Here is a 15,481-nt window from a genome sequence, read left to right as displayed (position 1 = left end):
GGTTCGGCTGGGAAAAGGTACTCAGCCTTGGCCTCCTTCCGTTGCAGGTCGCCAGATCCCACCCTTGGACCCCCATGAAAATGGAAACAATGGAACAATCAAAATTGGGAAGCCACCATCGCAGGCCGGCCGGCGATGCTGCTGACCTGGGCCGGGCTCCGCTGTGCTTGAGGAAGCCAGAGCCCACCTGCCCGCGCTCTGCTGGAGGGCGTCCCGCTCTCGGGGGCCGGCACCTCACTCAGAGAGCCGCGAGCTCGCCAGCTGGGCATCCTGGAAGACCTGCAGGGAGCGGGGCAGGGAGTGGCCCTGGAGAAGGATTTCCAAAAACTGGGAAAACCCAGAACATCGCCACAAAAGGGCTTTTAGTGCATGAAATGCACTCAGAGGAGACGGATATTAGGTATTAAGTATAGTTGAGTTTTTTGTTAAAAACCTTGAAACACTCCTAAATTTGTGCAAAAGTCTTCCTGGCTTACTACGTGTGTGATTCCAAAGTGGTGGTCCACTCTGATTTCCCGTGTTTTCTAACCAAATTTCAGGAACTTTTTCAGTGCCGTTGCCTTAGTTGTGTACACAGCCTTCACTGAAAGGTTAATCTAAGGTGGCTCACCTTTCAGTGGAGTGTGATTGGACCATCACTCAAGCTGTAGGCTCGAGCTGTTAAGAAAGTGGAGAAGGAGGTACTAGAAACCATTGTCTACATCTCGGACTTTGACTTGATGAACATTTTTCTAAGTTTTGGTCTTAAAAGCAAAGAAACCAATCTGACTGTAAACTATCTCATGTGATTCTGGGGTTTGGAGGCCTCGTTTGGAAGTCATTGACATGGGTACGGGTAAGCAGTGACAGACGTAGGACATACATGTGGTTCCAGAGACCTCCTGGTACGCCTCAGCTCCACAGCGATGCCTTCCTGCACACGTGGAGGGTGTATTTCACTGAGAGTGCGCCTGATGTCATGTCTAGGGGCACAAACCAGCTGGAGGAGGTTTGAATCTAAACCATAGGGCAAACTTCTTGAATAGATTACAGGAAAGCCAGCCAGAGGAGGTACCAGCTCCTTAAGATTCTAGACCCCCAAAACTGCAAACTCAGAGAAAGCCTTTTAGAAGACGCCCAGTATGAGGAGGTGGGTATTAAGGCCAACCCGAGGTCCATTCCTGGAAGGCCAGTTAGCTGAGAACAGGCTTCCATGACACCTTTTAATTCAGATTCCTCGTCTCTCTGTTAGTTAAAGATGCCTGAATCCAGTGGAAGAAAAGAAGGCCTGGAAAGGAGGAAAGCTATTCCTGTTGGAAATTCCAATCCTATTTCCATTCTAACTTTCATAAAAAAACCTGGGGTCAAGAAGCAGTTGGCTTCCCATGAGGGTTCATACTGGGAAGTGATTCTCAGAGGACATTCGGGTTGGCGCCTTTCGTGGGGCTGAGACACAGTAAAAACACGGCCTCAGAGGTGGTTGGTCAGCAGCGCGGGGACAGGGCCGGCTGGTACCTTCAAAGCTCAGCAGACGTTAATTGAAATCCTATGATGTAAAAATCAGAAAGAGATCATGAGCTGATTACAGACCCAGACGCTCAGTAACTGGTGTGAGCTGTGCCCGCCGTATTCTGGACGGGTGGGGACACCAAGTCTGCCAGCAGAAAAAGCAAGAGTCCTTGAGAGACGGGGGCCAAGTTCACACTCTTTCTGTGGACCGCAATCAAGAAAACAGGTAGAAATCACAGATTTAGGTGTGTTTTGTTTTTTTTTTTAAACTCGAGGGTGTGTTGTCAATTTCATGTTCTTACTACTTCCCCAGTTTGCAAGAGTAGTTTGACAGTCTTAGGCTGCGAAGGCTGGAAACACTTATTTTTTGGTTCAAGAGTGCCTCTCAGGTATCCCAGACAGGTACCTCAAAAACTGTTAGCAAATGGCACTGGGATGTCTTGGCAGAGCCTTGCAGAGATTTTTAGGGTTTGCTCCACTTGTCAACGTTACAGGCTAACGTGATTCCGCTTGCCGGCCAAGCGACTAGCTTACCTCTTTCCAAAAAAAAAAAAAAAAAAAAATTGGGTTGTAAATGCCAGTGATCTCTTTCCAGGTGACACACAGGCTTATTTTGGAACCTTTCCTCATCCAGCTGTCCCCGAGGACCTGGGCTTGTCTCTGGATGGCTGCTCAGGTTGCCAAGCCAAGGAAGTACGCTTCCCAGCAGAGTCTGCAGCTCTGGGCTGGGGCTTCAGTGCTTGCATCTTGCATGAAACAGCTGGTTTTAACCTCCCGTAGAGAGCTACCCACCCTCGAGCCCAGGGTTTTATTTCAGAAGTACATGAGGGTGGAAACCACACTTTTGCCTTTCAGTATGGCCTTAACTTGTCAAGCCCTCAGACGGCAATGTATGTATATAATCACTCCTTGGAGCAATCGATGGAAAGAGTCCACGGCTCGTGGGTGCGCCAGTGTCCACGTGAACATGGAGACAGATGCTCGAGCCACGTCCACGACCAGGCGCTCTGCTCTTCCTCCCTTTGCCTTCACATCCTTACTGGCTGTTCTAATCGCTGAGCTGCAACCACATCCTCTAACGTAAGGGCCGGGAAATGACTGCTGCTCCAAGATGTCGAGCAGCCTCCCGGACGCAGCACCCTTGTCCTGATTTCCCCAAACGTGCTCTCCCCTGTTTTCCTCCCTCCTGTGCGGCATGTGTGTGTACACGTGCTTTCGTATTTGTTACACCGACAGGTGATCCCTTTCGCTGGCTGAGTTTGGCTGTGGCTGTGTGTCACACGTAACACAGGCACAGGCCCGCAGAGGGATAATTTCCAGCGGAAACCCCTAGGGTGGCAGTGGCGTCGTGCCAGCATGTCACAAGTGTGCCTAATCGACCTGCCATTTTATGGTGGAAAGTGGTACATTGGGGTGCTGAAGATGATGTGACCTTGCAGACCACAGAAGGCCGAGGACCTAAAACTAGCCTTCAGGCAACCACAGGGCTGGGCCCATGGAGGACTGGGGGAGGCTGGGGTGGCTTGTCCTCTGAGGTTAAGGAGTGTGGCCTGTGAGGGCTGGAACCCATTCCTCTTAGGGGCCCTGCGCCTCACTGCTCTGCACTGCTCATTGCAACTTGAATGGGGAGCGGGGTCACGAGCGAGAGGGCTCTGGGCCGTCTTCAGGCCTCTTAGGTTCCGGGTTAACCATCGTTGTCGAAGCCAGCGTCAGCGCTCTGTTCTCTGGTGTTTTTACAAAGGGCTTCTGTCTGGGCTGGACCCAGTTCTCGCATATGGAAGACGCGGCTACAGACAGTTGGCACCTTTGCCCCTTGTATTCTGTAGTCAAGCATTGCCCTCCATGTCGCCCAGTTGTATCTGTTATTTTTGGTTTAACACACACTGATTCATACTAATAAATATTTTCAGTTTTGCCGAGTTTGCCTTTTTCTTACCAGGTTTGGTGGAGTAGTTTTTTAGCATTGCAGTCACCTCAGAATAGAGAAGGGTGATTCCCCAGAGACACTTGTACACCTGTGCAGATGACGACACATGTCAGGATGTTCTGCGGCACTGTTTGCAACAGTAAAATGTAGTCTTCCCCTAAGGGTGTTGGTTAATAAAATGGGGCACAGCCGCACAATGAAATCTGTAGGGTAATTACAATGGACGCAAGGTCTACCATGCATTAAAGTGTATCTTCAGACAAAATGTGGGGAGCAGGCCTACCATCCTGCTCACTCCCAGGAGAACCACTCTCACAGTGGCCTGTGGGAATGAAGTCCTCAGGAGTTATGCAGTGCGCAGCCTGAGCAACAGAGCCGTGGCCCTGGCTGAGTGAACAAAGCAAGCTGGAGAAGTACAGAAGCGTGTAAACTCACAAAATAATACGTTGTTCACGAATGTGTGCACATAAAAATAAGAGAAGGATCAGAAGGAAAAACATAAACTTCAGGACAGGGCTTATGTCTGGGGAGGCAGGGAAGTAAACAGGATCAGGGTGGAGAACAAAGGGCGTTTAGCTGTCAGTCATTTTGATTTATTTCATGATACGAAAATCTGAGGCCAGTGTGGCAGAATGATAGCCTTTGGTAATTTCAAGTATGTTTTATTAGTCTCTGTATTTTGCTGTATTAATTTCTTTCAAAGAGACAGGATATGGAGACAAAAACAACGAGGGGAAACATTTTGCTGCAGCACCAGAAATTGACACATTGTAAGTGATTATAAAGAAAAAAAAAAGAATGAATGAATGAAGGATTAGGCTGACTTCTTAAATGTGCTGGAAGAGTTTCCTAAGTGTGGGAGCTGACTTAACGTACCCAGTGAACTGACTGAGGCTTACCCACCATCCCTGCATCGTCTCTGCTAAGCCTCCTGCCCACTGGCCCACACACTCCTGCACACACACGTGGGGACCTTCTGCTGTCTGCGCGGAGCTTCCCCGATGCACAAATGAACATGGGGAGGGATGTGAAGGGAGAGGAAAGCGGTGCCTAATGTTCTCAGCCCTCGAGTCACTCCCCAAGGCATGTGTGAGGAAGCTGCTTTCAATATGATCAATCAAGAAAGAAAAAAGAACACAGCTCACCATCACCAGAACCCAGGGTTCTGATTTTTGTAAGAAAACTGGCCTTTCCTTCGCTTCTCTAAGAAGTGGTTCATCATTTATGGCAGTTTGGGGGAATGTTTTTAGATTGGATTTAGCCAGCAAATTCTGTGCAGCCCAGCCCCCTCAGTGTCGCCGTACATGGAGATTCCTCCTCTCCGACCCTCTGTCCTCCTTTCTCCCCTCTTGGGCGCGAGTGGAACAGGACCCGGGGCTGAGGCAGCTTGCAAGTTTTTACAGCACAGCGCTGGTTGACGTGGGCACCCTGGAGAACAAAGACAAGGAGCCAGCTTGGCCCCAGCGCATTGCCTCTGGCTGCTCTAAACGGTCCCTACATGTCTCCTGTTCCCAGGGACTGTCCCCGAGCAAGGCCGGCTGGCTAGAAGGGGAGGGAGACCTCCCCTCATTTCGTGAGCATCCTCTCCAAAAATGTCTTCCCTTGTTTCCAGACACTGCCACAGCGAGCACTTCCACTGGCTTCCTGTGTGTGTGAAATTGTTTCTCCCCTCCAGTCCCTGTTTATTAAAAACCAGACACACAAAACCAAGTGTTGTCAGGCATGCCGGAAATGGACACTCAGACGTGCCGGTCAGAGCATAAATGGGTATGGTCTCTCTAGAAAGTGGTTTGGCAAATGTGAATCTCAGACTTTGGGAAAGATCATAGTCTGTGACCCCCTCATCCCATGCTGCTATTTCTGGGAATTCAGTATATGTGCGTGTGTGTATGTATGTCATCTGTGGCTTAGATGTGCACACATATACATGTATTTATCATATATAACACATATACACATGACCTACTGCATAACACATTTCGTCCAAAACTTAGTGGCTTAGAATAAACACTGTTACCTCGCGGTTTCCGTGGACTGGAGTTTGGAGTCTGCTTAGCTGGTGGTTCTGGCTCAGGGATCCCTGAGAGGCTGAGCCAGGATATCAGCTGAGCTCCATCGTCTGAAGCTGTGACTGATGCGCTCACACGGCTCATGGCAGGTCCTGCTCGAGGGACTGCGTGACGTGGGGCCTGGCCAGCACAGGTTTAATTAGTGATGGGCCCATAGCAAGGTTTGTCCCAGTATCATTTACAACAAGGAAAAGTTGGAATAATACAAATGTCCTGTGGAAGGAAATTAGTTAAATACTTAAAACTGTCCATACAACAATACCGTAACCATTAAATGTTGCAGTATCAGAAAGAAGGGTTCCTGGCCACAAAACTCAGAGGTACAAGAGTGTGTCCCTTTCTTTTTCATGTAACAACTGACTTTCTCCCTCGAGCCCTGTTCTGTCTAGTGGGAAAGGTGAATTCCGTCAGCCCTGGCTTCCCTGGTCTGCTCAGTGGGCTCTCTCATTTGAGGTTTAAGCTTGCTCTCAGGATGGCTCCTCCTTGTTTCCCCCTGTGGGCGAGGGAGGGTGGGAAGGAAGCACTGAGGTCCTGGAGGGCTCACGTGGCGTCCTGGGTCTGAGTGGGGCTGTGCGGTTTCAGTCTGCAGAAAGCACTGCTGGTCCTGGCTCAGAGCAAGTGCTCGTGACCGAGAGTTAACACAAAGCGGCGACTTGCCGTGTGCCACGTGCTGTCCCGGGCGCTCTGCATCGTTTCACCTCCTCCTGTTTCCGCAGCCCCTGTTATCAGGTAGACACTGTGATTATCTCCATTCTGCAAATGAGGAAACTGAGGCATAACAGGTTAACTATTGCCTAAGACCATGGTCTAGTAAAGAGAGGCAGAAGTCAAATACTAGCTTCTATTATTTTCTCCTTTCTTTTAAATTTTTCTTTAAAAAATTTAAATTACTTATTTTATCATTACATTTATTTTTTGCTTTTTTCAGTTGGAGGGAGGTGATTGGGTTTGTTTGTTTGTTTGTTTGTTTATTTATTTATTTATTTATAATGGTGGTGCTGGGGATTGAACCCAGGACCTCATGCATGCCAAGCACACACTGTACCACTGATCTATGACCTCCTCCATTCTTTTTTAATTTAACAATTTTTTTAACTTTTAAAATTGCAGTATAATTGACACATATTAGATTCAAATATCCAACATAATCATTCATTATTTGTATACATTGCAAAATGATCACCACAAATCTAGTTAACATCCGTCACCTCACACAGTTTACAAATTTTCTTTCTTGCAACAAGAACTTTTAAGAGCTGCTCTCTTAGCAGCTTTCAAACATGCAACATGGTATTATTGATTATAGTCACCAGGGTGTGTGTTCCCTCCGCAGGACACATTTCTCTGACAACTGAAGTTTGCACCTTCGACCACTTTCTGTTTTCTCCTTTCTTTACTCTCGTTATCAGGACTGTAAGAAAGGGGAGTAGGGGAAGGAAATCCATGTTCACTGAATACTTCCCAAGAGCCAAGTACTTCCAAATGGCATCGCATTTTATCCACAAAGCACATCTGAGAAGGATGCACGATTGTTCTCATTTGTGCCGGAGGAGTGCAGAGGGCTTAACTGCACATGGGAAGCAGACCCGCCACCCCCTGCCCCATATTGAAGCCAGGCTATGATTCTTGCATCTCAATTCTTGCATCTCAGGAGGAAGTGTTGGCCGGGGAGCTAGGGTTTCGGCAGCTCTGGCCGGAAGAGCTGAATTGCTCCATTAACAAGATTGCACTCACTCTTGTCTGATCCCAAACTGCTGGCGGGGTGACCCTCCTCCCCTCACCGCTCAGGCAGCTTCGTTTAACTTTTCCGCATCCCTGACCTCAATGTTGACACTGTTGCTCGGCCCTGACTGAGTTCCTAACTGCCTTTTTGAAATGACTTCCGGATCAGGGTCTGACAAGTTTGACGTCACAGGGCCTGCAGCGCTGCCATCCTGCTGAGAACCCAGCCCTGAAACTGGTCCCCAGGGGGGCCTGCAGGGCCCAGGGGGCCGGCGTCCTCTGCAGTCCTCGGCCTCGACTCTTCTCTGGATTTGTACCTATCCTCTCCTTTTCTGCTTCTTTGGAAAAGGGTCCCAACTCACTTCTAAAGCACATCCCTACCTTTTTTATTTTTATGATTTTGCTTCGATCTTAAAATTCCCCCAGACCGTTTTCCCCTCCTGTCACCTTACACGTGTGCATAAATCGTCTCTGGTTCTGACAGACTCCAGCCCACATCCTTGTCCCCACCAAACTACGGTGTCTCCTTCACACCAAGTCACATCATAAAGGAGAACCTTGATTCAGTCCTGCCCTGACTGACCTCTTCCTCACTCTCCCCACGTCCCCCAGGGCACCTGCGGTGTCACCCTCCCCCCCCCCCGACCCTCCTCTGGCTCTGGGTCCGAGCCCCATGGTCCTTCCGGCTCTTCTCCTGTGCCACAGACGTCTGAGCCACTTAGATGCAGGTGCTTCCTGCAAATCATGGCCCCACTCACGGACACCCCCTTCCTTGTGATCCCATCCAGTTCCCAGTCCCCATGAAGTCCCATGTTTTCAACTCTTGCCTCTGGGTGTTCGACTTCCATGTGGAGGTCTGGCCTGACATCTCTCCAGAGACCAGACCCTGGTTCCCAGCTGCTGGGTGGTTGTCCTGCCTCGGGTATGATGAGAGAACACGGTTTCTTTCCGGGGGCAATCGACCTCCCGGTTCGTGCCCTTTCTCGATGGTGTCTGGGTGCACAGGCCGTGTGGACTCGCTGTGTGTGGGCCCTCTGCCTCTTGCTGTTCCCCCGGGGAACGGGCTGGACTGGTCTGGTCCCTGAACTGGGCACTGGCTGAGGCCGGCGAATCCCGCCTAGGGCCGGGGCCTGTGCTGCCCCCCTCTGGCCCAGCCTGTACCCGTCAGGTCCAAGCCTGCGGTCGCAGCCCCCCTACCCTGGACTTCTTTGTTCTTGCTGAGCTTCTGTAGCTCTCTGGTCTCAGAAGACTCACAGCCCTGCTCCAGGGTGTGAGCACTTCCCCAGCCCTGGCCCAAGAACCTGGCCACACCCTGTGCCGGAGGCCCCTGCCGCCACATGGATGCGGAGTCCCCGTGGATGCGGGTGCTTCCTGGTCTTCCAGATGGAGCAGAGGCAAACCTCCTCTGCGTCCAGCCTGTCCCTGAGCGCGTCCAGCCTGCGTCCATGCCGAGGTTCAGCCTGGAGAGGGGAGGCCAGCACACAGGTACCTGTTCTCTGGGCTCCCCGTCTACATGGGAGATGTTTTCACGTCTTTCTCTTCTCAGGGAATTCCTCTGTGTCGTAACCTCCCTTTCAAATGTCCAAACAGGACTCTGATGAGTGGACAGGACTTTGCGGAGGGGGGTCACACGGGTAAGAGGAGGCACTTAGGTAGATGGTTCTGGTGGTTGGAAAGAGTAAGCTGGAGCCTGGGAGTCCCAGAGGGAGGGAGGGAAAGGCGGCCTCAGGTACCCGCCCGGTCGGGGTTGTGTGGCAGCGCAGCACCACAGAGCTGGGGGTTCTGAGGGTGGGCCTGGAGCCCGCCCACGTGCGAGCTTTGTGACCCTGAGGGTTACATGCCTTCCCTAAGGCTGTTCCTCACTTGTGGGGCGGGGATCACAATGGGGCTTACCTCAGGGGTTTGTTGTGTTGTGGGAATGATGCCTGTGAATGCATTTTAGGCACTGGGCAGGGCCTGGCCCGCAGTGCAGCCCGAACCCAGGCTGTCATGAGACTCCCAGGCAGTGCCCTGTGAGCGTGGACAGGGGAAGGCCGCTGTGAGCTCCACCTGGACACAGGTCGTTACCGTATGATGTTCGTCTGGGAAAGCTTGGAGGGGACGGCCTTGCCTGCACTATGAGGTGTCTGTGAAACAGGAGTAGGAACAGACAAGGAGCCGGAAATGGAGAGTGACACAGCTGGAGCCCCGGGAGAGCTGGGAACAGAGCTGCACAGACCAGCAGAGACGGATGACGGTGAGGCTGGGGTGGGAGGAGGGCACTTTGCGGACCGGTGCGCTCAGGGAGTTGGCTGCAGAGTTAAAATAAGCAGAAAAGCTGTAGTTAAGCAAAACCCTACGTAACACTTCCATGGAGTCACATGCTGCTTGGCCTTCTGTTGAATGTGATCATTCAAACTAATACATTGTTACAAGACAAGGTTCTCCAGCTCTAAGAAGGACACCTGTCTTCCTTGGAGTATATGATCAGAATTTTTTTTGTTTGTTTCTTCTTTGCCTTTTTTTTTTTTTTTTTTTGACTTTTTTCTTCAGGAAGCCCATTATTACAGGTTCTGTCCAGCCATGTGACTCTCCTGGTCCCAGCACACACCCCGGCGGCCTTTGTCCATGAAGTTGGCAACATTCAACACATACCTGCAGAGGGGTCTGAAGCCCCATGGGCCATGGACACGCTCCCGCCTGAGCAAGCCGGTGACACCCCCAGTTCCCCAACCCAAGCCACCCTGCCCACACAGAGTGACATACTTACCTCCTCAGCAAAAAACATCTCGCCTGAACAGGCTGACAGCCCCAATCCCCCAGAAAAAAACATCCCACCAAAAGAAGGTGACATTCTCAATTCCCCAGAAAAAAACGTCCCACCAGAAGAGGCTGACATCCCCAGCCCCCCATCCAAAACCATCCTGCCCAAGCAGGCTGACATCCTCAGTTCTTCGGAAAGAACCATCTCACCCAAGCGGGACAATAGCCCCAATTTCCCAGCAAAATTCATTTTGCCCAAGCAGGGCGACACTTCAAAGTTCTCAGAAGAAACCACCCCCCTTAACCAGGCTGCCCCCACCAATTCTCCAGTCCAAACCATCCCACCCAAGCAGGCTGACAGCCCCAATTTCTCAGCCCAAATCATCCCACCCAAGCAGATGGACACCCCCAATTTCTCAGCCCAAATCATCCCACCCAAGCAGATTAACACCCCCAATTTCCCATCCAAAATCATCCTATCCAAGCAGGCTGATACCCCCAAATCCCCAGAAAAAACCATCTCACCAGAAGAGGGTGAGATTCTCAATTCCCCAGCCAAGATCATCCCACCCAGGCAGACTGACACCCCCAATTTCTCAGCCCAAATCATCCTACCCAAGCAGGCTGACACCCTCAATTTCTCAGCCCAAATCATCCCACCCAAGCAGATTAACACCCCCAATTTCCCATCCAAAATCATCCCATCCAAGCAGGCTGACACCCCCAATTTCTCAGCCCAAATCATCCCACCCAAGCAGATTGACACCCCCAATTTCCCATCCAAAATCATCCCATCCAAGCAGGCTGACACCCCCAATTTCTCAGCCCAAATCATCCCACCCAAGCAGGCTGACACCCCCAGTTTCTCAGCCCAAATCATCCCACCCAAGCAGGCTGACACCCCCAATTTCTCAGCCCAAATCATCCCACCCAAGCAGATGGACACCCCCAGTTTCTCAGCCCAAATCATCCCACCCAAGCAGATTGACACCCCCAATTTCCCATCCAAAATCATCACACCCAAGCAGGCTGACACCCCTAATTTCCCATCCAAAATCATCCCATCCAAGCAGGCTGACACCCCCAATTTCTCAGCCCAAATCATCCCACCCAAGCAGGCGGACACCCCCAAATTCACAGCCCAAATCATCCCACCCAAGCAGGCGGACACCCCCAAATTCACAGCCCAAATCATCCCACCCAAGCAGGCAGACACCCCCAGTTTCACAGCCCAAATCATCCCACCGAAGCAGGCGGGACACCCCCAAACTCACAGCCAAAATCATCCCATCCAAGCAGGCTGACACCCCCAATTCCCCAGCCAAAACCATTTCACCAAAGCAGAGTAACACTCTCAACTTCCCACTCAAAACCATCCTGCCCAAGCAGGCTGACACCCACAATTCCTCCGAAAAAACCATCTCGCCCAGGCAGGGCAATAGCCCCAATTTCCCAGCAAAATTCATTCTGCCCAAGCAGGGCAGCACCCCAAAGCTCTCAGCCAAAACCATCTCGCCCAAGCAGGGCAACATCCCAAAGTTTTCAGCAGAAACCACCCAGGCCAAGGAGGATGACACCCTCACGTCCTCAGAGGAAGCCATGCAGCCCAAGGAGCAGGACAACCCCAGGTCCTTAGGAGGAACCGTCCGGCCCGTAGTGAGAGACATCCTGAAGCCAGCGGAAGAAAGCGTGGAGCTCCTGGAGGTGGACCTGGTACAAGTGATCTTGAGCAGGGAGGACTTTGAGTTGGCGCTGAAGGAAGCCGGGGAGAGGCTGGTGGCCGTGGACTTCTCTGCCGCGTGGTGTGGGTCTTGCAGGGCCATCAAGCCCTTTTTCCATTCCCTGTCTGCAAAGCATGAGGACGTGGTGTTCCTGGAAGTGGACGCCGGCGAGTGCGAGGAGCTGGTGAGAGATTGCAAGGTCATTTGCATCCCAACCTTTCAGTTTTATAAAAGAGAAGAAAAGGTGGGTGAATTCCATGGCGCCCTTAAGGAAAAACTGGAAACCATCATCACAGAATTAAAGTGATCGTGTGTTCCGAAAGCACTGCACACAGCCAGCTGTTTATCAGCTTGTGATTTCTTATTTACAAGATGAGGTGTGACTACAGTGCGGGTCCAGACGCCACCTGCTTGAACGTTAGAAACATTAGCGCTGCCCTTCCCCAAGAGCAGTCAGAGCACTAACTCCCATCGTGACTGTGGAACAGCGTGACATTAGAATTTCCTTTGGTGGAGGTTGGCACTCCAATGGCCCCCTTTTTTCATTTTGGGGGGGTAATTAGGTTTTTTAAATATTTTTTTTAAATGGAAGTGTTGGGAATTGAACCCAGGACATTGTGCACGATAGGCATGCACTCTACCACTGAGCTATGCCCTCCCCCCACCATTTTTAATCTTGATATTTTATCACTCTGTCTTGAAAATTCTGCCCGTGTAGTTAGTGAACATGGGAAATTTAGACAATTCTTCTGTAGAAGTACAGGAGTTAACGAGGAATGGAAATTTCTCTCCTGATGCTCACCAATCTCTGGGGTTTCTGATAAAATATGCAGGGAAGTAAGGAATCTGAAAGATGCACATATCCTATCTGACTCCTTCGTGTGTGGGAAGTGCTGTGGAGGCCCCGGGAAATTCCATGGGTTCCGCACATCTGTCTGGGATTCGTGGGTGTCGGAGCTGAGACCAAGGCCAGGTTTCTGGATGTCACGTCCAGGCCTCTTTCTACCAATCTATGCTAAGAAACCTGAGGCAGCTCAAAACATCTGGTTTTCTCTGACCAAGGGCTTTGTCATTCAAGGTTAAGGCGGTGTGATCCTTGCCGCGATTATGACATCGGCAGCCTAGTAGCACAGTTCCTGCTTTGTTCCCCTGGTAACTGCGCTTCTGCTCCCAGATGCCTCGGAGTCCAAAGGCCCAGTTCTGGACCAAAGATGGTGGCTTGGTCAGAGTTTTTGTGGATGATACACACACATAACTGCACAGACTTAATGGATACAATTTGATGAGTTTGCACATAGGCATACACCTACTTACCACAATCAAGGCAATAAACATACCCATCACCTCCAGAAGTTTCCCTGTGTGTCCCTTTCCTCTGTGTGTGTGTGTGTGTGTGTGTGTGTGTGTGTGTGTGTTAAGAACACTTTAGATGAGATCTGCCCTCTTAATCTTCACGTGCACGGCACCACGTCGTCATCCACAGGCACTGTGTCACACAGCAGACCTCTAGAACTTCCTCACTTCGTGTAGCTAAGTTCAGACCCGTTGAACAACTACCCCCCCATTTCCTGTTAGCCGCCATTTTATCTTCTGCTGGTCCAGAATGTTTTAAAGAATTTGAACGATTTGTCAACATTTCAAAAACCAGGATTCCCTTTAAAATCTTGAATTCTAGCTTTTCTGGAAAAATTGTAAAACTCTAGCAATCCAGGCGTACATGACCTCAAGAAGTCACTCTACCCTTAGGGCCGAGGGGCCACGCCCTCCATTACACAGGGCATGGATTCTCCACCCCGATGAGGAACCTGGTCGGCTTCTTCATTTACCTGGTTGACGCACTCTAATTTCAGCTTAATGTATTTCTTCTGATGCTGAACCATCCAGGTAAGATTGATGAGTGATTCAACCACACATAATCTGGGCTGTACTTTATATCTAACTGTAGACACTTCAAAGACCATTTGTTCACATTAAAATCCATGGCTTACATCTGCACTGTGACTTAATTCACATTCTTTCGCTTTACAGTTCTTCAAAATTCATGATTCTATTGATCTTTGGCCAGATTAAAAATAGGAATGATTATATACTGGTTGCTATGGGCTCAGCTTACTTGTCTGAGCATCACTGTCCCCGGGCGAGGGCAAAGGGCACGGAGCAGCTGGGCGGGTCAGCCTGCACGCTGGCCCTGGTCCCTGGCCGTGGGATGCAGTGCAGTGCAACCCCGGGAGGGGAACCCGGCCAGAGAAGGGATCGGTGTTGCAGTTCTGAAGCCGGGGCCCAGATGTCCATGTCGCTTGCTCCTATTGCCAGTCAGCTCCAGCGCTGGGTTTCAGTCATTTAAAGGGAGCTAGGAAGCAATGAAGAGCATCTGGAAAAAAATGGGCCATGTGTGAGTGTTTTCAAGGGTTCCAGTGTCTTTTTTATCACATCTGCAGGGAAGGAAAACCTTCTGAGCCAGTGAGGCTAGGATAAATTAAATTTCTCAGAGCCCTTTAATTCCAAAGAAAATCCTCCTTCTGAAAAAGCAGCTCAGTAAGTCTTTTTCCTGAGTCTTCTTCCAGCCTTGATTTTATGTGGTGAAGCGTCCATCTGCCTTCTCTTGGAATCTTGATTTCTTACCGAAGTCTGACGAATCTCCAGTAAGCACCCTCTGCATACCTGCACTTCTGTCAGCATCGCATCCCTGTGATGTTTCCTGACCTCGTGCCTGTTTCCGTAGGTTGCCACCCTCCACCATCCGTGTCTGTCAGGGTGCTTCGGGTGCAGTGACTGTGTTCATGGACATTTTCCCCCAGAGCCCCCTGTTATTCCATCAGATGAATCGTCTCCAGTACTTTCTTTAGAGGACCTATCAGCAGATTTCTAACACCACTGACCTCCTTCCGGGTCCACTCTGGGCTTCCCCGATGCCTTGCTCGCTGCAGCACTCTAATAGCACAGGCAAGGAAGCAGCACAACCAGGGGAATCAGATGCTTATACAATCTAGTGGAGGGGGTTACAGAGGAGCAGACTCCAGACTCAGCTCTCCAGGAATGACTCCCAGGGCAGGACTGAGCTTCCCCACAGGGCAGCCGCCACCTCTGACGCTGCACCTCCTGCCTCTGACCCAGGGGCCCGCACTAAAGCAGGAGCCGATACTTCTGCTGACCCTGCAAAAACATACTGCCTCTGGATCCCAGGGAACTGGTGGAAGGGCGCCCGAGTGCTGCTGCAGAAAGCTTCCAGGCTCCCTGCTGCCTTGGCAGAAAACAGATGGAGGGGCAGAAAGCCGGCCCTGTGTCACTGCTCGCTTTCAGTATCACTTGAGTGTAACTCACAGATTGAATTTATTTCAAGAACAGAATCCTAGCTGCAAAGGGGCTATTTCACATCTGTCTCTCCTGCTTGAGTGTAAGCCTGTAAGGGCAGAGACCACATCTATTATTAGCTCATCGCCATATCACCTACCACACGCCGGGCACGGCAGTAACAACATTTAACGTTGATAAGGTAACAGTGCTGGAACCAGGCACTACTCTAAGCTCTTCCTATGCATTCACTCATTTAATTCTTATAACACACCTGGGATGTAGGTTTTGTTACTCCAGTTTACAAGAACAGGCACAGAGAGGTGAAGTAAGTTGCTATGACCACACAGCAGAAAATAGTACGTGAACCCAGCAGTTCAGATCCAAAGCCTGTACCCCATACAATTTACTGCCTCGATATGTGTTGAAAATATGCTCATTTAAATGTTTGCTGAATTGGGTTACACAGAAAATTGATCATAAACAAATTCATAATTACAGAGTAATTCTACTTCTAGAGC

At 50.4% G+C, this 15,481-nt stretch overlaps 2 protein-coding genes across 2 annotated transcripts in view; both read left to right on the top strand.

Annotated features, from left to right (window-relative positions):
- RAB31 (RAB31, member RAS oncogene family) overlaps positions 1-3,407 on the top strand; it is an 83,664-nt gene extending 80,257 nt beyond the window's left edge. The window contains exon 7 of the mRNA XM_032467339.1: positions 48-3,407. Coding sequence (XP_032323230.1) covers positions 48-145 — 98 coding nt within the window. The 3' untranslated portion in view covers positions 146-3,407. The remainder of the gene's footprint in view (positions 1-47) is intronic.
- A 3,086-nt stretch (positions 3,408-6,493) lies between these two features.
- Positions 6,494-11,387, top strand: TXNDC2 (thioredoxin domain containing 2). The gene is made up of 2 exons (XM_032467336.1): positions 6,494-9,442; positions 9,739-11,387. The coding sequence occupies exons 1-2, from the start codon at positions 9,370-9,372 to the stop codon at positions 11,250-11,252; spliced, it is 1,587 nt and encodes a 528-aa protein (XP_032323227.1). The 5' UTR covers positions 6,494-9,369; the 3' UTR covers positions 11,253-11,387.
- The last annotated feature ends 4,094 nt before the right edge of the window (positions 11,388-15,481 follow it).

This window comes from Camelus ferus, chromosome 24 (genome assembly GCF_009834535.1).
Source record: "Camelus ferus isolate YT-003-E chromosome 24, BCGSAC_Cfer_1.0, whole genome shotgun sequence".
Classification (NCBI taxonomy): Eukaryota; Metazoa; Chordata; class Mammalia; order Artiodactyla; family Camelidae; genus Camelus; species Camelus ferus.
The sequence above is the reverse complement of the archived record's forward strand: the minus strand, read 5'-3'. Positions and strand labels throughout refer to the sequence as shown.